Source organism: Suncus etruscus, chromosome 9 (genome assembly GCF_024139225.1).
Source record: "Suncus etruscus isolate mSunEtr1 chromosome 9, mSunEtr1.pri.cur, whole genome shotgun sequence".
Taxonomy (NCBI): Eukaryota; Metazoa; Chordata; class Mammalia; order Eulipotyphla; family Soricidae; genus Suncus; species Suncus etruscus.
In genome coordinates, this window is record NC_064856.1 from 100,064,473 (window position 1) to 100,083,951 (window position 19,479).

Sequence of the window (19,479 nt, forward strand, 5' to 3'; positions counted from 1 at the left end):
ATGTGTATTTAAATAAAACTCAAACTTTGTTTTTCCTATTTTTGTAGGGTATGCTAAACAAATTTCTGAGAGTCCATGTGCCACTGCAGTGCTCTGACTCTAACCTTTCTAAGGTCATTAGTGTCACACACAGAAGTACTGAAAAAAAGGTCATGTGGTGCCAAGTTTCAAGTCCATGACATTATATATGCAAATTATGTACCCTTGATCTGTGAGATATTTCCCTGCCCCTATTTGTTAAATAATAACTATAAGAGACTTTAAAGATAACTTAAAGGATTGAATCCTGGCACTAAATTTGGCCCAGGAGACCTCCTGGCCAGCACTGCTCAACACTGCTTGAGTGAAGGCTGTGACCCCAGCAATATTGGACCTGTTCTAATATTGGAATGTTAAGTCCCATATATCTGAGCCAAATATTCTTGGGAGGGGCCCCATATACTCTTTACCTTCTGCATGGAAAATCCTTAATTTTTTAAATAAAAAATAGTTGTGAAAGATTATTCAATTACACAACTTTTGAATAATGTGCCATATTTCTATCTTTACAAATCTTCCCGGTTTTATGATTTAGAATTCCTGCCTCACATGAAGCTCTACCTTTAAATGCTTTCAACATATATCATGCTGAATGAGAACCAGTCTCAAAGATTGCTTGATTATTGCCTGTGAGGATGTGAATACTCGTAATGAATGAACTGAATGGTTTGTGAACATTAAACTACGTTTAAGTCTGTTCCATGGCCAAAGGGAATTATTCAATATTTTCTGAATTTATTCTTGTGGGACTCACAGACAATGTAGAGCTTCAGTTCATTCTCTTTGGTGTGTTACTGGTAATCTATTTAACTAGTGTCCTGGGAAATCTTGGTTTAATTGTGTTAATCCAACTCAGTACCCAGCTTCACACACCCATGTACTTTTTTCTTAGCCACCTAGCTTTTGTGGACTTTTCTCTGACCTCTTCTGTCACTCCAAACACTTTGGTGAATCTTATGCGTGAAATTAAAAACATAACTTTCTATGCATGTGCCATTCAGGTGTGCTGTTTTATCACGTTTGTAGTGTGTGAAATGTTTTTGCTTTCCATCATGGCTTATGATCGCTATGTCGCCATTTGCAATCCTTTACTCTATGTCATCCTCATGCCAAAGAAACTCTGTTATCAAATGATCGTGAGCACTTACATCTACGGCTTCGCTGTGGGGGTAGCACAAATGGCTGTCACCTTCCATATGTCTTTTTGTGACTCCAACTTGGTCAACCACTTCTACTGCGATGATGTTCCCTTGGTGGCTCTGGCTTGCTCGGACACGCTTGTCAAAGAATGGATGCTGCTGATCATTGCTGGCTTCAACACTGTTTGCTCTCTATTAACAGTGATGATTTCTTACATCTTCATCCTCTTTGCTATTCTGAGAATGAAGTCAGCGGAAGGAAGGAAAAAAGCCTTTTCCACCTGTGCTTCTCACCTGACCTCTATTGCAATCTTCTATGGCACAATTATTTTTATGTACCTCCTGCCTAAGCAGAGTCACTCACTGAACACAGATAAATTTGCTTCGGTGTTTTATGTCATCGTGATTCCCATGCTAAACCCATTAATCTATAGCTTGAGAAATCAGGAAGTCAAAAGTGCTCTAAAAAGAATTATTAAAAGTTCTGCCTGGAATTCAAATAACTGAAATGGGAACAAGATACAACAGTCCTTACTTTAATTATTTTTTAAAAATTGTATTTATTTTAGGAAATGCTGATGTAACAATATTACTGTAAATGGCTTTAGTGTGTAAAGTTACAGAACTTTTAACCACCAACAACCAGTAAAGTGCCCAAGACCCCTCGCCAAGATCCTTATATTCTTTATAGTTAGCCTCTTATTTTTCTTCCCTCACTACCAATTCTAGGTAATCTCAATTCCTCAATTATAACTCAAGGTTTATTATCAAAGATTACTGTCTATTCTTTTGTTTGGCTTCTCTGTATTCCACAGAGAAGTAAGATCATCAGGTATTTTGTTTATCTCTTGATTTCATTTATTATCCTTTATTAATTCTTGGACATTTAAAAAATTTTCATATCCTGGATAATTTACTTAATTTTACTATGAACATAGGTGTGAGTTTATGATTTTTAGAATTGAGAGATTTTTGTTTCATCCTATGCAGAGATGAAATATAATCAGATTCCTCATTGCCAGTGACACATTGTAAACATTAGTTATTCAATGGTAACAGGAGAAAAGAGGAAAGAATTGTGTGAACATGTGTCTGTGTGTGTGAGTAAGAGAGATAAATAAAAAGAGAGACAATATAAGTGAGGAAAGAACATATTTTAATTTGTCACATCCATACCTGGTTGTGCTCAGAAACTAGTCCTAGGTTGGTACTAGGGCACCTCTCTTGGTATGTTTGATGGACCATGTGATCCAGAAATAGAGTCAGGGTTCGCCTTATATAGTTCAGGCATTCTGCCCATTGAGTTATGTCCTAGGCTCCTGGAATAAATATTTTAATTTTTTGACCACGCAATCACAGATAAACAAAATAATGGAAGAGAGGAGATTTTTTTCTGCCTTCTGTGTCACACTGAGAAATTTGACATTTGATCAAAGGTAGTTTATATATCTAAAGTTTACATAGATAATCATTTTTAAATGTCAAAATAGCATTTGAGTCATTAATTTTAGACTGAATAGAAATAAATGACACCAAAACCTACACTTATTTTTAATCAAACAGATGTCAAGTGCATTAAATTAATTTACTTATAGCATGAGCTCTTATAAATGATATTCTTTTAAATATAACAATGATCTAGTAAAGTCAAGAAAACATCATTATATAGTATCTTCTTTGTTAATATCCTCTTTGTTAAATTGGGTCTGGAAAAATGTGCTTGCATTGTAAGTGGCCAAGCTAGATTTAAATCTAGCACCTCAGATGTTCCTTAACAGTAAGACTGGAGCTCAGCCAGGTGGCCCTAAAACATAATTGCAAACAACATTAAGAAAACTAGAACTTGTATATGGAATTCTTGTGCTTTGATTTCTGTGAACGTCAATAATTTATAAGTAACTGAGGCCCCAAGTCAAAAATCTCCCACTTCACGAGGTTACTTCAATTTTATCACATAAGACTATTCTAAGTGCTTCAGTTGCTTTCATGTGGGAAAACTATTAATAGGCTGTATTTTAAGTCTTTGAAAGTCAAGATATTCATCTTTATTTACTTACAATGAACATGAATATAACACATTACACTTATTATCACATATCTTGTTCCAAGCATGTCAACAATATTGAATTTTAGTGTTCAAAACAACACTAAATTGAACCCCATAACCCAATATTGGAAAGATAGTCACATCATTGGAGAAATATTGCCCAAGGCTGCAGATTAATAAAGGCAAGAAGTGGCATTCAATTTAGGCAATCTGGGTTACAGTGTCCTCAGTTTAAGCAAAGACTTTTTTTCTTATTTTCTTGGGATAAATATGCATATCTATCTTTTATTTAAATTCCTGTTCATATTTGAGCACAGATTCAGAAATTGGTCACCAATGTGATGGCCTTAATAGGCATCCAAATGATACTGTATTTGCAAGATTTTTGCAGAAAATGACCAGGTCTCAGGGCTAGAGTGATAGCATAGTAAGTAGGGTGCTTTCCTTGCACCAGAGGATCATAGTTTGATCCCCGAGATCCAATATGTTGCCTGAGCCTGCTAGGAATAATTTCTGAACACAGAGACCTGAGTGACACAGGGTACCCCCCCCCAAAAAAAAAACAAAATGAAACAAAAAAGAAAACATTCAGATGTGTTGAAATAGCAGTCACATTATGAGTGCTTAAATTTTTTTGAGAAAAAAAAGCAATCAGTAAAGTTTAATTTATGATTTTTATGTAATTAAGCTTATATTTATTATTTACTATAATATTGCCCTCATTTTTAACATCTTTAAAGATGCATACACCTTTGCTAATGTCCTTTTTGCTGCATCTTTTACTTCTTTATTCCTTAAGCTATAGATTAAGGGGTTCAGCATGGGAATGACCTCTGTATAAAAGACAGATGCCATTTTGTCTGTGTCCAAGGAATGGTTTGATTCAGGTTGAAGATACATAAAAATTACTGTTCCATAGAACACTGTGACCGCCACTATGTGGGATCCACAGGTAGAAAAGACCTTACAGCGACCCTGGTTAGAGCGGATCTTTAGAATGGCAACAATAATGAAGATGTAGGAGGTAAGAACAATGGAGGATGAACAGATCGTATTGAAACCAGCAAAGACAAACATGAGAATTTCTTTGATGTGTGTGTCTGAGCAGGACAATGCCATGAGAGGAAGGTCATCACAGTAAAAATGATTAATTATATTGGGGCCACAATAGGTTAGATGAAAGGTAATGATGGTTTGAAATAGAGCAACCAGAAAGCTGTAGATATAGGGAATTGCCACTAGTTGAATGCAGACTGTTTTGGACATCAGTGTTGTATAATGTAGGGGACTGCAGATGGCCACATAGCGATCATAGGCCATAGACGCTAGAAGATAACTCTCAGTGATGATGAAAGTGAGGAAACAGCCCAGCTGAGTTGCACATGCATAGAAAGGTATAGTGTTTTGTTCCACCACGAAATTCATCATCATCTTGGGCGTGATTGCAGAAGAATAACAAACATCTACAAAGGCTAGGTGACTCAGGAAGAAGTACATTGGCGTGTGGAGTCTGGAGTCTACCCTGATTACAGTGATCAGTCCCAGGTTGCCTACCACTGTGACTGAATAAATGATTAGAAATAACACAAAGCATGGGGCTTGGAGTTCTGGTTGGTCTGTAATTCCCTTGAGAATGAATTCAGTGACATAAGTGATGTTCAATTCAGCCATCTATTAGTTGCAGGTTGAAGAGTGCAAAGGACACTTTCCCTGACCCCTTCCAAGGGAGAGGGGTCAGTGATATTGTGTGACTATTCTTCTTGAATCATGTTATCTGTGGGCAAAATTAAAACTTAGCTTTAAACTTTCATGCCATTATTGCACCAAGGGCATCTAGAATAGTGTCCTTCAGCATTTGTTTGCTCTGATACATTGGGAGGATACTGGTGAGAACTCAAATATTTGAGAGAGAACTTGAAACAACACAAAATATTTCATGTGTTTGCTAATTGTCTTTTCTTGCAGAGATAAATATGATAGCACCAAAATATGTAGGTCATGTGAAATTATATTTATTGTCCCTATTTTTCAATTATGTGTATTTCCTTATAGTCTTAAAAATATCAAAATAATTTATGTAACTTAGTGATTTTCTCATATTTCTTCATAAATTGGATGGAAAAAGTACCCAATACCACAGAAGCTACATTAAAATTTGTTTCCAGGGGCCGGAGCAGTGGCTCAGGGCATAAGGCATCTGCCTTGCACACGCTAGCCTAGTTCGGACTGCAGTTCGATACCCCGGCATCCCATATGTTCCCCCAAGCCATAGGCAATTTCTGAGCACATACCCAGGAGTAATTAATCCCTGAGCGTCACCGGGTGTGGTTCAAAATCCAAAAATAATTAAATAAATAAATAAAATTAGTTTCCAAATTGGAAAATATTCAATTACAGCAGTTATAAACAAATTAATTTTTATGTGAAAACCGAAATTTGATAACTTTTTAATGTTAAACATTATTATTTCATCAGATGATCTTTGTTTTGAAATACATCTTGGTAAATAGGTATATTTCTCCATACTATGAATAAGTACATCAAGAATTTAAAATTTAGCATATGCATATACTTATTCAAGCAGATCTCGGGTTTAACAATATATTTTAAGAATATAATAAATCATAAACATTTTTATTTTGGGTTTGGGGCCATAGCCAGTGATGCTCAGGTGTTATGGCTCTGTTTTCACTTCTGGCAGTCTCAAGGATGAAGAAGATCAAACCTGGGTTGGTCACATGCCTTGCCTAATGTGCTATCACTCTGGCCAAATCATAAGACAGTTATATGTAAATTTATGTATATATAGTTATTGAGCATGATTCATCATAAATTTTGTTTGTATTCTGGACCTAAAAAATTCCACAGTGTCAAAAATACAATTTTAATTACTTTATTAAAACACTGTGGTTACTATGTTGTTTATAATACCATCTATTTTTTCACAGTTACCAACTTGTTCATGGTTAAATTTAGTCATATAATATGTAACACCTTTCACTAGTGAACATTTCCATTACCTATATTCTAGTTTCCTGAATGTCCTCCCCAAATCTGCCTCTGGGGCAGACATTTCTCTCCTCTCTCTCTCTCTCTCTCTCTCTCTCTCTCTCTCTCTCTCTCTCTCTCTCTCTCTCTCTCTCTCTCTCTCTCTCTCTCTTGTTCATGGTTAAATTTAGTCATATAATATGTAACACCTTTCACTAGTGAACATTTCCATTACCTATATTCTAGTTTCCTGAATGTCCTCCCCAAATCTGCCTCTGGGGCAGACATTTCTCTCTCTCTCTCTCTCTCTCTCTCTCTCTCTCTCTCTCTCTCTCTCTCTCTCTCTCTCTCTCTCTTCTCTCTCTCACTCACTCCCTTTTCTTTTCATTCTAGACATTGTGGTTTACAATATTGTTAGTGGAGGGGTAGCAGATTATTTTATCTCCTTTCAGCACCCAGTTCTTGTTCAGAGAGATCACTTGCAACTCTCATTGTCATAGTGGTCCCTTCTCTGTCCTAACTGCACTCTCCCACTATTTGTAGCAAGCTTCCTGCCATGGACTGGTCCTTCTGGTCTTCATGTCGATTGTCGCTGAATATTATTATTATACTATCTTTTTGTAAATTCTCAGAAATGAGTGTAATTATTCTAAGACTCTCTCTCTTCCTCTGACACATTTCACTTAGCACAATACACTCCAGATCCATTCATGTATAAATAAATTTCATGACTTAATTTTTTCTAGCAGCTATATAGTATTCCATTGTGTAGATGTACCACAGTTTCTTTATCCACTTATCTGTTCTTGGGCATTGGGTTAGAATAAGATTCCTGATAATTTTAGAAACAATCTTTAAAACTATAATTTATTGATCACTGTTTCCCATGTATTTTGCTAATGTGAAAAAACAGAAGCCTGAATGTTATGGTGCAACACTATATTTTCTGATAAATTGCAGTTTAATTAAATGATTTTCTAAATGTTTTAATTACTTACTTATGAGGTCTGAACATGGTCAACTTTATTTTCATATATATAATCTGCATTTCAGTAGTTGATCACAACTGCCAATCACCATACTATGCTACTTTGATTAATTTAAATTTATGTAGTTACAGATACATTTCAATTTTTTTTTTTCAGATTTTGATCCCTATCTAGCAATATTCAGCACTTACTCTTGGTGGTGCTCAGGAGCCCATATGTGATGTCAGGGATCAAAATTATGTCTGCTATTATATGATACTTGACCTACCTACTGTACTGATGCTCCAAACCCACAGATATATTCCACGATTTTAATATAAAAACTATATTCCTGTTGCCCGGAGAGATAGCACAGCGGCGTTTGCCTTGCAAGCAGTCAATCCAGGACCAGAGGTGGTTGATTCAAATCCCAGAGTCCCATATGGTCCCCCGTGCCTGCCAGGAGCTATTTCTGAGCAGACAGCCAGGAGTAACCCCTGAGCACTGTTGGGTGTGGCCCAAAAACCAAAAAAAAAGATTTATATTCCTTGTAATAATTAAATTTCATAAAAATTACTGTATGTTTTACCAATATAATAAGAAAAATACTGTTTTTTTTCTCTATCTGTGTGTGTGTGTTTCTGGGAATCAAACTGAGGGCCTCAGACATGCAAGGATTTTGTCCATAACAGAGACATTTTCAGACTGACTATATACATTTTTGAGAAATAAAAATTTTAAGTGTCTTTTTTTGTTGTTGTTTTGGGTCACATCCAGCAGTGCTCAGGAGTTTCTTCTGGCTCAATGCTCAGAAATCGCTCCTGGCAGGCTCAGAGGACCATATGGGATGCCGGGATTTGAATCACCAACCTTCTGCATGAAAGGCGAATGCCTTACCTCCATGCTATCTCTCCAGCCCTTTAAGTGCCATTTTTATCCTTTTGGATAGTTACCAATAGCAAATTAAGTTAATTAATTTTCAAACATCTCTATAATATCTAGATTGTCCACTGAGATTCACAACATAATTTCAGAGAAAATTCTAATTCACTTTATAAAAATGTTTAAAGATATTTATTTGCTTATGAAGAATTAGAGATACAGCTTTGAATATGTCTATACTTTGAAAATTAACAAAAGGACAATTCTTTGTATAGAAATAAAATTTTCAGAAGAAGAAGAAAAGGTATAAAAGATAGTACTCATTTGACAGATATAAAAAAAATAAATTCACAGTAAAAAAATAATACCCAAAGGTAATAGAAATGATGGGTGTGACATGCAGATAAGATAGAAAAGGAACCATTATGACAATAATAGCTGGAAAAGGTCACCCTGGGTAATAAATAGGTATTGAAAAACGCAAAGTGATATGCATCATAGCTCTTCAGTAATAATATTATAGTCATGGTGCCTAAAGGAAAAAGAGGAACAGAAAAAAAAAGTTTCTGCCATAGAGGCAGGCTGGGGAGGGGGTTGGGGAAGGGGCTGGATGATGGAGGGTAATTGAGGAAATTGGTGGTGGCAATTAACACTGATAAAGGGAAGGTGTTGAAACATTATATGACTGAAATTAAACTGTTGATGACTTTTAACACTGTACCTCATAGTAATTTATTTAAAATAACTAAAAATGAGTTCAGTAATATGGAAGAACATGGTCTTGGAGAACATTCTTATCTCTCTATTGATGAAGTATTAATGATGACATCAAGGATTGAGTCACTTATAAATTTATTTTTATCATGCAGGATTTACATGAATTTTCCTATTTAAGCATCTTTCTTCTCAGGATTCATAAACTCATTTCCTCTCTTAACCTAGCAAACAGGTCATAAGACTCACCCAGTATTCTAAATATTAATGACATGGGAATTTCTTTGGATCTGATGTTTTTTTTCTGTATTTCCAAACAGGTACAAATGATACATTAAACATGAAGGTCAGTTTTGAGAAAGAGGTTTACAGCTGATTGCTTTAGAGATCTGCTAAAAACTAAATATTTCTCAAAAATAATTATTAGAAAATAAGTTATCAATAGATTTTCTTTTTCTCTCTTTTAATGAGGGAAATGTTCATGTTTATATTACTGCTGATATTTGCAAAGACAAATTAAATGAGAAGAAAACTACAGTTACTGGCAATACGTATAAGGGTATTTTTGTGACTCAACTTTGAATTTGCGAGAAAATATCATTACCATTATAGCTCTCCTCCACTGATCTCGAGTATCAGCTCTCTATATTGGTACTATTGTAGAAAGAGGAATGATCCAAGAAAATATACAGCTAACTCAATAAAAGCACATTTAAAAATGTATGTGAAAAGAAAAGAAGTAGAATGAGAATTTTTGGAGATAGAAGAAAACAATGCTTTATTACAAATATCTGTCTTTCAAATTGTACTGGCAAACAGATGCTGAAAAAGTAGAAAATGTATGGATATTTGTGGTATTGTATCTAAATGTAGACTTATTTCATTGTCTACTAAAATTCACTATGTAGAGAGGTTTCTAAATGGGATTTTAGTTCAAGGGTAGAGTGTTGGTGATTCTCTTCATATCCAAATCCCCATCTGACTCACCTGCCTTGAAGTGATCCTGACTTTCAATAAGCTCATTCTGAAGTTGTTTGGATGATTTATTAGTTTCTATATCCCTTCGGGTCTCAGCATAAATCTCTAGAGATTTTTGAAGCTCTAACAGTGATTTTACAAGTTCTCACAAAGATGAACTAGACAAATTGGGAATTTCAAAAAATAATTAGTTTTCAATATACTGGAACTATCATATTTCAAGTCTACCTATCAAACAAGGGGGATTTATAAAAATAAAATACTATATTATATAATAAAGACAATAGACATGAGGTAAGAAGGAGGGACCCACAATATAAAGCTTACTACAAAGTGGTGAGTGCAATTAAAGAAATAACTATACTAACTATTATGACAATGATAGCGAATGAGAGAAATAGAATGTCTGTCTCAAATACAGGCAGGGTGTGGGGGAGGTGGGAGATGGGGGGGTATTGGTGGTGGGATTATAGGTGAAGGGGAGTGTTCTTTTTATGACTCAATCCCAACTACAAACATGTTTGTAATCATGGTGCTTAAATATATTATTTTAAAAAAATTAAAAAATAAATAATGTGGTGGATGGTGGGGCTAAAAAATATAAGGAGGTTTCAACTGTTAAGTTTAATTTTCATTTCAGAATATGAAGAGGATACATATTTATCATTTGGATTGATAAAGCTATAATCTGAGAAAAAATAGTAAACATAGATGGAATTTGAGTGAATTGTGGTAAGTGAAATAGATTAGAGAAAAGATAATAATTGGAAAACAAAAAATAGAACAAACTAATTAAAACATGGAAATAACTCTTAGACTGATTATAAGATAGTGGTTATCCAAAATGTAGCAGGAAAGGCCAAGAGACAAATTATTTGAAGATTCAATTTGCAAAAGGTGAATAAATTTATAATGTTAGTGATGATACTGTTTGGTACATGAACTCCTTGGTTTGTGATGCTATATTCCTAAGACAAATTTTAGTAAATTCAAAGATGAATTAATAGGCACGAAAATAAAATTCATCTTTACTAAAAGGTGTTCTCTTTTAGCAGCTAGAAATGAATTTGTATTTCAACACATTTAACCTAGAACTTTTCATATTACTTACATTTCTTTTTTTATTTTTTATAGTTTCTGTTTTTTATTGAGAAATTATTTCCAGTATACTGACATGTTTTATTTAAATCATACAAATGTATACAAAATTGATTGTTAAATCAAATAAATTTATGGAAAAATCTGTTAAGTAGTTATTAACTACTCCTAACTCTTGGGATTTATGACTCAACAAGAGTCATGAATTTTAATCATTTTAAAGATTGTTTTTCTAATATTTTATTTCATTTTTTCCATATGTTTATTATTTTTTTATTTAAAAAACTTGATTACATACATGATTGTGTTTGGATTTCAGTCATGTAAAGAACACCACCCATCACCAGTGCAACGTTCCCATCACCAATGTTCCAAATCTCCCTCCTCCCCACCCACCCTTGCCTGTATTCTAGACAGGCTTTCTATTTCCCTCGTATATTCTTATTAGGATAGTTCAAAATGTAGTTATTTCTCTAACTAAACTCATCACTCTTTGTGGTGAGCTTCCTGAGGTGAGCTGTTACTTCCAGCTCTTTTTCTTTCGTGTCTGAAAGATGTTATTGCAAGAATGTCTTTCATTTTTTTTAAAACCCATAGATGAGTGAGACCATTCTGCGTCTTTCTCTCTCTCTCTCTCTGACTTATTTCACTCAGCATAATAGATTCCATGAACATCCATGTATAGAAAAATTTCATGATTTCATCTCTCCTGACAGCTGCATAATATTCCATTGTGTATATGTACCACAGTTTCTTTTTTTTCCTTTTTTTTTTTTTTTTTTTTTTTGGTTTTTGGGTCACACCCAGCAGTGCTCAGGGGTTTTTCCTGGCTCCATGCTCAGAAATCGCTCCTGGCAGGCACGGGGGACCATATGGGACGCCGGAATTCGAACCGATGGCCTTCTGCATGAAAGGTAAACGCCTTACCTCCATGCTATCTCTCCAGCCCCTTACCACAGTTTCTTTAGCCATTCATCTGTTGAAGGGTATCTTGGCTGTTTCCAGAGTCTTGCTATGGTAAATAGTGCTGCAATGAATATAGGTGTAAGGAAGGGATTTTTGTATTGTATTTTTGTGTTCCTAAGGTATATTCCTACGAGTGGTATAGCTGGGTCGTATGAAAGCTCAATTTACAGTTTTTGGAGGAATCTCCATATTGTTTTACATAAAGGTTGAACTAGACGGCATTCCCACCAGCAGTGGATAAGAGTTCTTTTCTCTCCACATCCCCGCCAACACTACTTGTTCTCATTCTTTGTGATGTGTGCCAATCTCTGAGGTGTGAGGTGGTACCTCATAGTTGTTTTGATTTGCATCTACCTGATGATTAGTAATGTGGAGCATTTTTTTATGTGTCTTTTGGCCATTTGTATTTCTTCTTTGTCAAAATGTCTGTCCATTTCTTCTCCCCATTTTTTGATGGGATTAGATGTTTTTTTCTTGTAAAGTTCTGTCAGTGCCTTGTATATTTTGGAGATTAGCCCCTTATCTGATGTTTATTGGGTGAATAGTTTCTCCCACTCAGTGAGGGGGCTCTTATATCCTGGGTGCTATTTCTCTTGAGGTGCAGAAGCTTCTCAGTTTAATATATTCCCATCTGTTAATCTCTGCTTTCACTTGCTTGGAGAGTGCAGTTTCCTTTTTGAAGATGCCTTTACTCTCAATGTCCTGGAGTGTTTTACTTACGTGTTGTTCTATGTATCTTATGGTTTCAGGTCTGATATCGAGGTCTTTCGTTCATTTGGATTTTACCTTCGTACATGATGAGTTTCTCAAAGTAATTTCTGATTACCATTTGGATCTCTACCATATCAGTAGTCATCTCTCCTTTTTCATTCCTAATACGAGTTATCAATTTTCTCTCTCTCTCTCTTTCTTTGTTAGTTTTGCCAGTGATCTATCAATCTTGTTTATTTTTTTAAAGAACCAACTTCTGCTTTTGTTGATCTTTTGGTTTTTCAGGTTTCCACTTCATTGATTTCTGCTCTCAGCTTTGTTATTTCCTTCTGTATCCCTATTTTTGGGTCCTTTTGTTGAGTACTTTTTAATTCTATGAGCTGCATCATTAAACTATTCAGGTATGCCCCTTCTTCTTTCTTGATGTGTGCTTGCAAAGCTATGAATTTTCCTCTCAGTACCACTTTTGCTGTGTCCCATAGGTTCTGATAGTTTGTGTCTCCATTGTCATTTGTTTCTAGGAAGGTTTTGATTACCTCTTTGGTTTCATCTCGGACCCACTGGTTATTCAGTATTAGGCTGTTTAACTTCCAGGTATTTAAGTATTTCTTCTGTGTCCCTTTGTAGTTCACATATAATTTCAGGGCCTTGTGGTCAGCAAAGGTAGCCTGCAAGATTTCTATCCTCTTGATATTAAGGAGGTATGTTTTATGTGCTAGCATGTAGTCTATCCTGGGGAATGTCCCATGTACATTAGAGAATAATGTGTATCCAGGCTTCTGGGGGTGAAGTGTCTTTTATATATCTACTAGGCCTCTATCTTCCATTTCTCTTTTCAGGTCTAATATATTCTTGTTGGGTTTCAGTCTGGTTGACCTGTCAAGTGTTAACAATGCTGTGTTGAAGTCTCCCACAATTATTGTGTTGTTATTGATATTATTTTCAGATTTGTCAACAAATTTATTAAATATTTTGCTGGCCCCTCATTAGGAGAGTGATTTCTTCCTGCTGTATGTATCCCTTGATTAATACAAAATGTCCATCTTTGTCTCTTACAACTTTCCTAAGTATAAACTTTGCATTATCTGATATTAGTATGGCCACTCCAGCTTTTTTATGGGTGTTGTTTGCTTGGATGATTTTCCTCCAGCCTTTTATTTTGAGTCTATGTTTGTTCTTACTATTCAGGTGCATTTCTTGTAGGCAGTAGAAGGTTGGATTGAGTCTTTTGATCCATTTAGCCACTCTATGTCTCTTAACTGGTGCATTTAGTCCATTGACATTGAAAGAAAGAATTGTCCTGGGAGTTGGTGCCATCTTTATATGGAAGTTTGGTGTGTCTGTTGGTCAGTCTTGTCTGAAAGTAGGCCGTTCAGTTTTTCTTTTAAGAATGGTTTTGAGTCTGTAAAGTTTCTGAGCTGTTGTTTGTCTGTGAAACCATGTATTGTTCCTTCAAATTTGAAAGTGAGTTTTGCTGGGTGCTGTATTCTAGGCGAAGCATTTATTTAATTGATTTTTGTCACTATGTCCCACCACTGCCTTTTGGCCTTGAGTGTTTCCGGTGACAAGTCTGCAGTAAATCTCAAGGATATTCCCTTGAATGTAATTTCTCTTTTCGATCTTGCTGCTTTCAGAATTCTGTCTCTATTTGTGGGATTCATCATTGTGATTAGGATGTATCTTGGGGTGTTTTTCTGGGGTCTCTTTTAGTTGGTACTCTTTGGGCATGCAAGATTTGATCGCATGTATTCATTAGCTCTGGTAGTTTCTCTTTAATGATGTTCCTGACCGTTGATTCTTCCTGGAGATTTTCTTCCTGGTCTCTGGGACTCCAATGATTCTTAAGTTGTTTCTGTTAAGCTTATTATCATAGACTTCTATTTTCATCTGTTCCCATTTTTTGAGTAATTTTTCCATAGTTTGATCATTTGCTTTAAGGCTTTTTTCCAATTTCTTCTGCTGTATGGAATTGTTATTCATCTCATCTTCAAGTGTACTAATTTTATCCTCAGCTGCTGTTAACCCGTGGGAAAGCTCAACCATGTTTTTCTTCAATTCATCTACTAAATTTTTCAGACCTCTTATTTGACCTGAAATTTTAGTTTAGAGTTTTCTTATTTCTATCTTCATATTCTCTTGATTCTTTTTTTTTTTTTGGTCTGACAATCTTTAATATTGGTTTAAAACAGTCTGATGTTTGCTGCTGACAGGTTATTTTAATCCAAATGTACAAAAAAGTGCAGCTCTCTACTTTTACTTGAAATACATAAGACAAACATATCTATACTATTTACACATTTAAGGTTTGAAACTTGTTAAATTAAGTAAGGATAGTGCATCTCCTGCTAGATAAATCGTGTGTTGTCAAGAGCCCCACAATTTGATGGCATTCTGTGAAATTATACAAATGGATCAAAAGCATATTTTGATCCTAGAAATCCAATTTCAAGTCAGTTAAGAATTATTTTGATTAGGAATCTTGGAGCTGTTGAAAATATGGAAACATTTGCTTTTCTTCCTACCTTTTCTATTCCACTCACCACAGGGCCAGTTCACAAGCTTTTTTGTGACAAAGTAACAAAGCCTAAACCAAAGAAGACAGTGAAAACCAAGCCCCCACCCCTACTCCACCCCCACAACACCCCCAAGGATGTGCTCAGTCTTTGGGACTCATCACCTAATCTTTTGGGTTTAGGGATGGGCAATCAAAATGAAGAAACACTTCAGCAAAGCAACATTATTTGTTCACAAGATCAATGAAAAAAAAAAGTGTCCCATAAAACTAACAAACCAACTTTAAACCTAAGATCACTCTGCATTTCTAGAACTTGTTTTCACATCTGTGCAATGTTTTTGGTCAACCACCCAGCAGTATTTTCTGTATCGACATTAAGTTACTTTTATGATTTAAAATGCTATTATTCCCATAAGTCACAAATTGTCACGATGATTAGGAAATCAATTTACTCAATTATCACTCTGTGCGATGTGCTTGCCCGCACCATAAGGATAGAGAGGGAGTAACAAAGGAATAGAAGTCTCTCACTTCTAAAAAATTCACACAGGATATAAGCCCTACAGTTGTGAGGTGTGCGGGGAAATCATTTTATCCGTGCTCCAGACTTAAAGAAGCATGAGAGAGTTCATAGTAATGAAAGACCTTTGCATGCCATATGTGTGACAAAGCCTTCAAGCACAAGTCCCACCTCAAAGATCATGAACGAAGACACAGAGGAGAAAAAAACTTTTGTGTGTGGCTCCTGCACCAAGGCATTTGCCAAGGTGTCAGATCTGAAAAGGCACGAGAACAATATGCACAGTGAAAGGAAGCAGGTGACCCCCAGTGCTATCCAGAGTGAGACAGAACAGTTGCAGGCAGCAGCCATGGCTGCTGAAGCAGAGCAGCAGTTGGAAACAATAGCCTGTAGCTAGAAATGAGGGAACAGGAACACTTTGCCTGAGTCTAAGCCGCAAGACTGAGTGTGCATTTTTCATAAGAAAAGAATGCCAGTCACTGTATTTTGTGGAAACTTGTGGAACATTGTGCTCACTGGACTTAGGGCAGAACTTGGTTGGGCTTTTAAACTTTTCAAGGAAATGTTCCTTGGTACTGACCAAACAGTTTCACTGTCATATTCTCTTGATTCTTATTAGTGTTCTCTTCTATACTTTCTTTGAGTTCTTTGAACATCTTCCATATTGCGACTCTAAACTCCTTATCTGAGAGACTGACTAGTTGGTTGGTCATGTTCAAGTCATCAGAGTTGCCATCATCATTCTCTATGTCTGGCGCTGGTCTGTGTTGTTTCCCCTTTGTCACACTTGTATTGTGGGTTTTTCTGCGTGTTGTGGTTGTATTCATTGGTTAAATGACGTGCACGGCTGGGAAGCGAAGCAGAGGTGCCGTGCTCCTCTGGCTCTATCCTTTCTGGGCTTGTAAACTCACCTCTAGGAAAGGCTCCAGGGGAAGGCGAGCCATCCTCAGATGAGCCACACACAGGAAGAAATCAGGCCGAAAATGGAGCACAGCACAGAAGACAGGCAGATAGGTGTGCTTATAAATAAAAATAACTTTTATATTAACCTCCTTGTTAATATCTGTAGTATTGAGAAATTTAGGATGGAGGTAATGTACTTGCACTGCAAAAGGCAAATCTGGAATGAAATCCAGCATGTCATATGTTCCCTAGTAGTGAGCATGGAGCACAACTAGGTGGACCGAACACATACGTGCTCACAACATGAAGTAAACTTGAATCTGTATTTAGAATTTGCATGCTTTGATTTCTGAGTCCTTCAATAATTTTAAGTAACTCTAAGCAGGCTTTATCTTAAGCCTCTGAAAATCAAAAATTTCATCTTTATTGATATAATATGAACATGTATATAACAAACAATATGTTTATGAATCAGGCATAGTGCTTCAAAATGTCAGTGAAAATGAATTTTAGTGCTGAAAACAACTCAGGAATAGAACCCCATAATTAAATATTGAAAAGCTTGTCGCAAGACTGAAGAAATATTGTCCAAGGCTATAGAATAATAAAGGAAAGAAGTGCATTCAAATTCAAGCATTCTGGGATTGAAGTACTGAAAAAAGATTTTTTATTATACTATTGAAATAAATATACATGTCTTTTATTGTGAGTAAGTCACAAGTGTAATGGCATAAATAGGGCTCAGAATGATATTGTCTTTGCAAGAATATTGTAGAAAATGTTCAGATCTCTGGGCTGAAGCGATAGGACAGTGTTTAGTGCATTTGCCTTGCATAGGAAGACAAATTGTGATCTCTTGCATCTCCTGCGGTCCCCTGAGTTTACCAGCAATAATTGTGGGTCACAAAAGAGTAACTAATACCTGAGTATTTCAGATTTGGCCCCAAATGAAACAAAACAAAACAAAACAAAAATTCCAGATAGTTTAAATAAGTCACAGTTTCAATCCCTGGAAAAGTAATTGCAAAAAAGTAAAACAGGTAAAAGTTACATTTATTCTTCCTGTGTAACAAATAATATATTTACTGTTATTTTGCATCCACTTTTAATATATTTAAAGATGCACACACCTTTTCCAGTGCCTTTTTGGAGGCATCTTTCACTTCTTTATTTCTTAGGCTATAGATTAAGGGGTTCAACATGGGGATGACCACTGTATAAAATACAGATGCCATTTTGTCTGTGTCCAAGGAATGGTTAGATTTAGGCTGGAGGTACATAAAAATCAATGTCCCATAGAAAACTGTGACAGCCATCATATGAGATCCACAGGTAGAAAAGACCTTGCGGCGACCCTGGTTAGAGCGGATCTTCAGGATAGCAGCAATGATGAAGATGTAGGAGGTTAGAACAATAGAAGAAGAACAGATCATATTGAAACCAGCAAAAGCAAAGATGAGAATTTCTTTGATGTGTGTGTTTGAGCAGGACAATGCCAGGAGAGGAAGATCATCACAATAGAAATGATTAATGACATTGGGACCACAGTAGGTTAGACGGAAGGTAACAATGGTGTGGAATAGAGCAACCAGAAAGCTGTAGATATAGGGAACTGCCACTAGTCGAATACAGACGGATTTGGACATCAGTGTTGTATAATGTAGGGGACTGCAGATGGCCACATAGCGATCATAGGCCATGGAAGCCAGAAGGAAACTCTCAGTGATCATGAAGGTAAGAAAACAGCCCAGCTGAGTTGCACATGCATAAAAAGGTATAGTGTTTTGTTCCACCACAAAATTCATCATCATCTTGGGCGTGATTGCAGAAGAGTAACAAACATCCACAAAGGCTAAATGACTCAGGAAGAAGTACATTGGGGTGTGAAGTCTGCTATCTATCCTGATTACAGTGATCAGTCCCAGGTTCCCTACCACTGTGACTGAATAGATGATGAAAAATAATATAAAGCATGGGGCTTGGAGTTCCGGTCTGTCTGTTATTCCTTTAAGAATAAATTCAGTGACATAAGTGATGTTTTCTTCAGCCATCTGTTCTGGCATATTTGATAAGTTTAGCTGCACATCAAAGAGTGCTAAGGACACTTTCTCTGACTCCTGCCAAGGTAGAAAGTCTGTGATTATGGGTAACTATTCTTCTTGAATCATGTTGTCTGTGAGCAAAACATAAAATGTAGCTTATAATGTCATGCCATTCTTCCACCAAAGAGATCTTGAATAATCTCCTGAAGCTATTGTTTGTTCTGAAATGTTGGATGTATGTTGGTGAGAAGTCAAATATCTGAGAGAGAACACAAAACCAACAAACACAAATACTTTAGCATAGTTGATGACTCTATTTTCTATACAAAAATAAACATGACAACACCAAAATATGTAGCTTATATGAAATTGTATTTATAGTCCCTATTTCCCAATAATGTGCATTTTCTTGTAGTCTTATAAATATCAAAATGACTTACTGTAACAGTTCTTTTTTTGTATTTACCTTAATTGATAAGAAAGATGTATTTGATGTATAGAAATTACATATAAATGAGTCCCCATTTGGGGAAGTATCCAATTATTTGTAACAGAGTTATAAAAATTTTATTTTTTCTACTTAAAACACACAGTTTGATGATAGTTGTTTAATAATAAACATTAGCTAATAATTTTATCTTTATGTTAAACTATATCTTTGTAAATATTTTTCTCCATTAATATGAATTGATATATTAAAATATTAAAATTTAGAATATGCCAAGCATTTATCAAGTAAATTTCACTTTTGGCAATATATTTTAGGGTATAAAAAGTTATAAATGGGTTTATATCATTAAAAATATGTATAGTTATATATAAATACATAGTATTGACAAGTGGTTCTATAATAAATTTGTATGTATTCTGGGCCTGAAAGATATCCTACAGTTTCTGACAGAATTCTATATTTTAAAATTACTTTCTTAAAACATCTTAAAACACCATGTTTTTAAAGTTGTTTATAAT

At 35.5% G+C, this 19,479-nt stretch overlaps 3 protein-coding genes across 3 annotated transcripts; 1 reads left to right on the forward strand and 2 right to left on the reverse strand.

Annotated features, from left to right (window-relative positions):
• The first annotated feature begins 740 nt into the window (after positions 1-740).
• LOC126018690 (olfactory receptor 5AL1-like) lies at positions 741-1,685 on the forward strand. Its single transcript, XM_049780788.1, has one exon. The coding sequence runs from the start codon at positions 741-743 to the stop codon at positions 1,683-1,685; it is 945 nt and encodes a 314-aa protein (XP_049636745.1).
• Positions 1,686-3,930: 2,245 nt separating this feature from the next.
• Positions 3,931-4,896, reverse strand: LOC126018691 (olfactory receptor 1038-like). The gene has a single exon (XM_049780789.1). The coding sequence runs from the start codon at positions 4,894-4,896 to the stop codon at positions 3,931-3,933; it is 966 nt and encodes a 321-aa protein (XP_049636746.1).
• Positions 4,897-17,462: 12,566 nt separating this feature from the next.
• Positions 17,463-18,519, reverse strand: LOC126018692 (olfactory receptor 1038-like). Its single transcript, XM_049780791.1, has 2 exons — positions 17,572-18,519; positions 17,463-17,477 (listed from the first exon to the last, which is right to left on the reverse strand). Exons 1-2 carry the CDS (start codon positions 18,517-18,519, stop codon positions 17,463-17,465), a joined length of 963 nt encoding a protein of 320 aa, XP_049636748.1.
• Between the last annotated feature and the right edge of the window lie 960 nt (positions 18,520-19,479).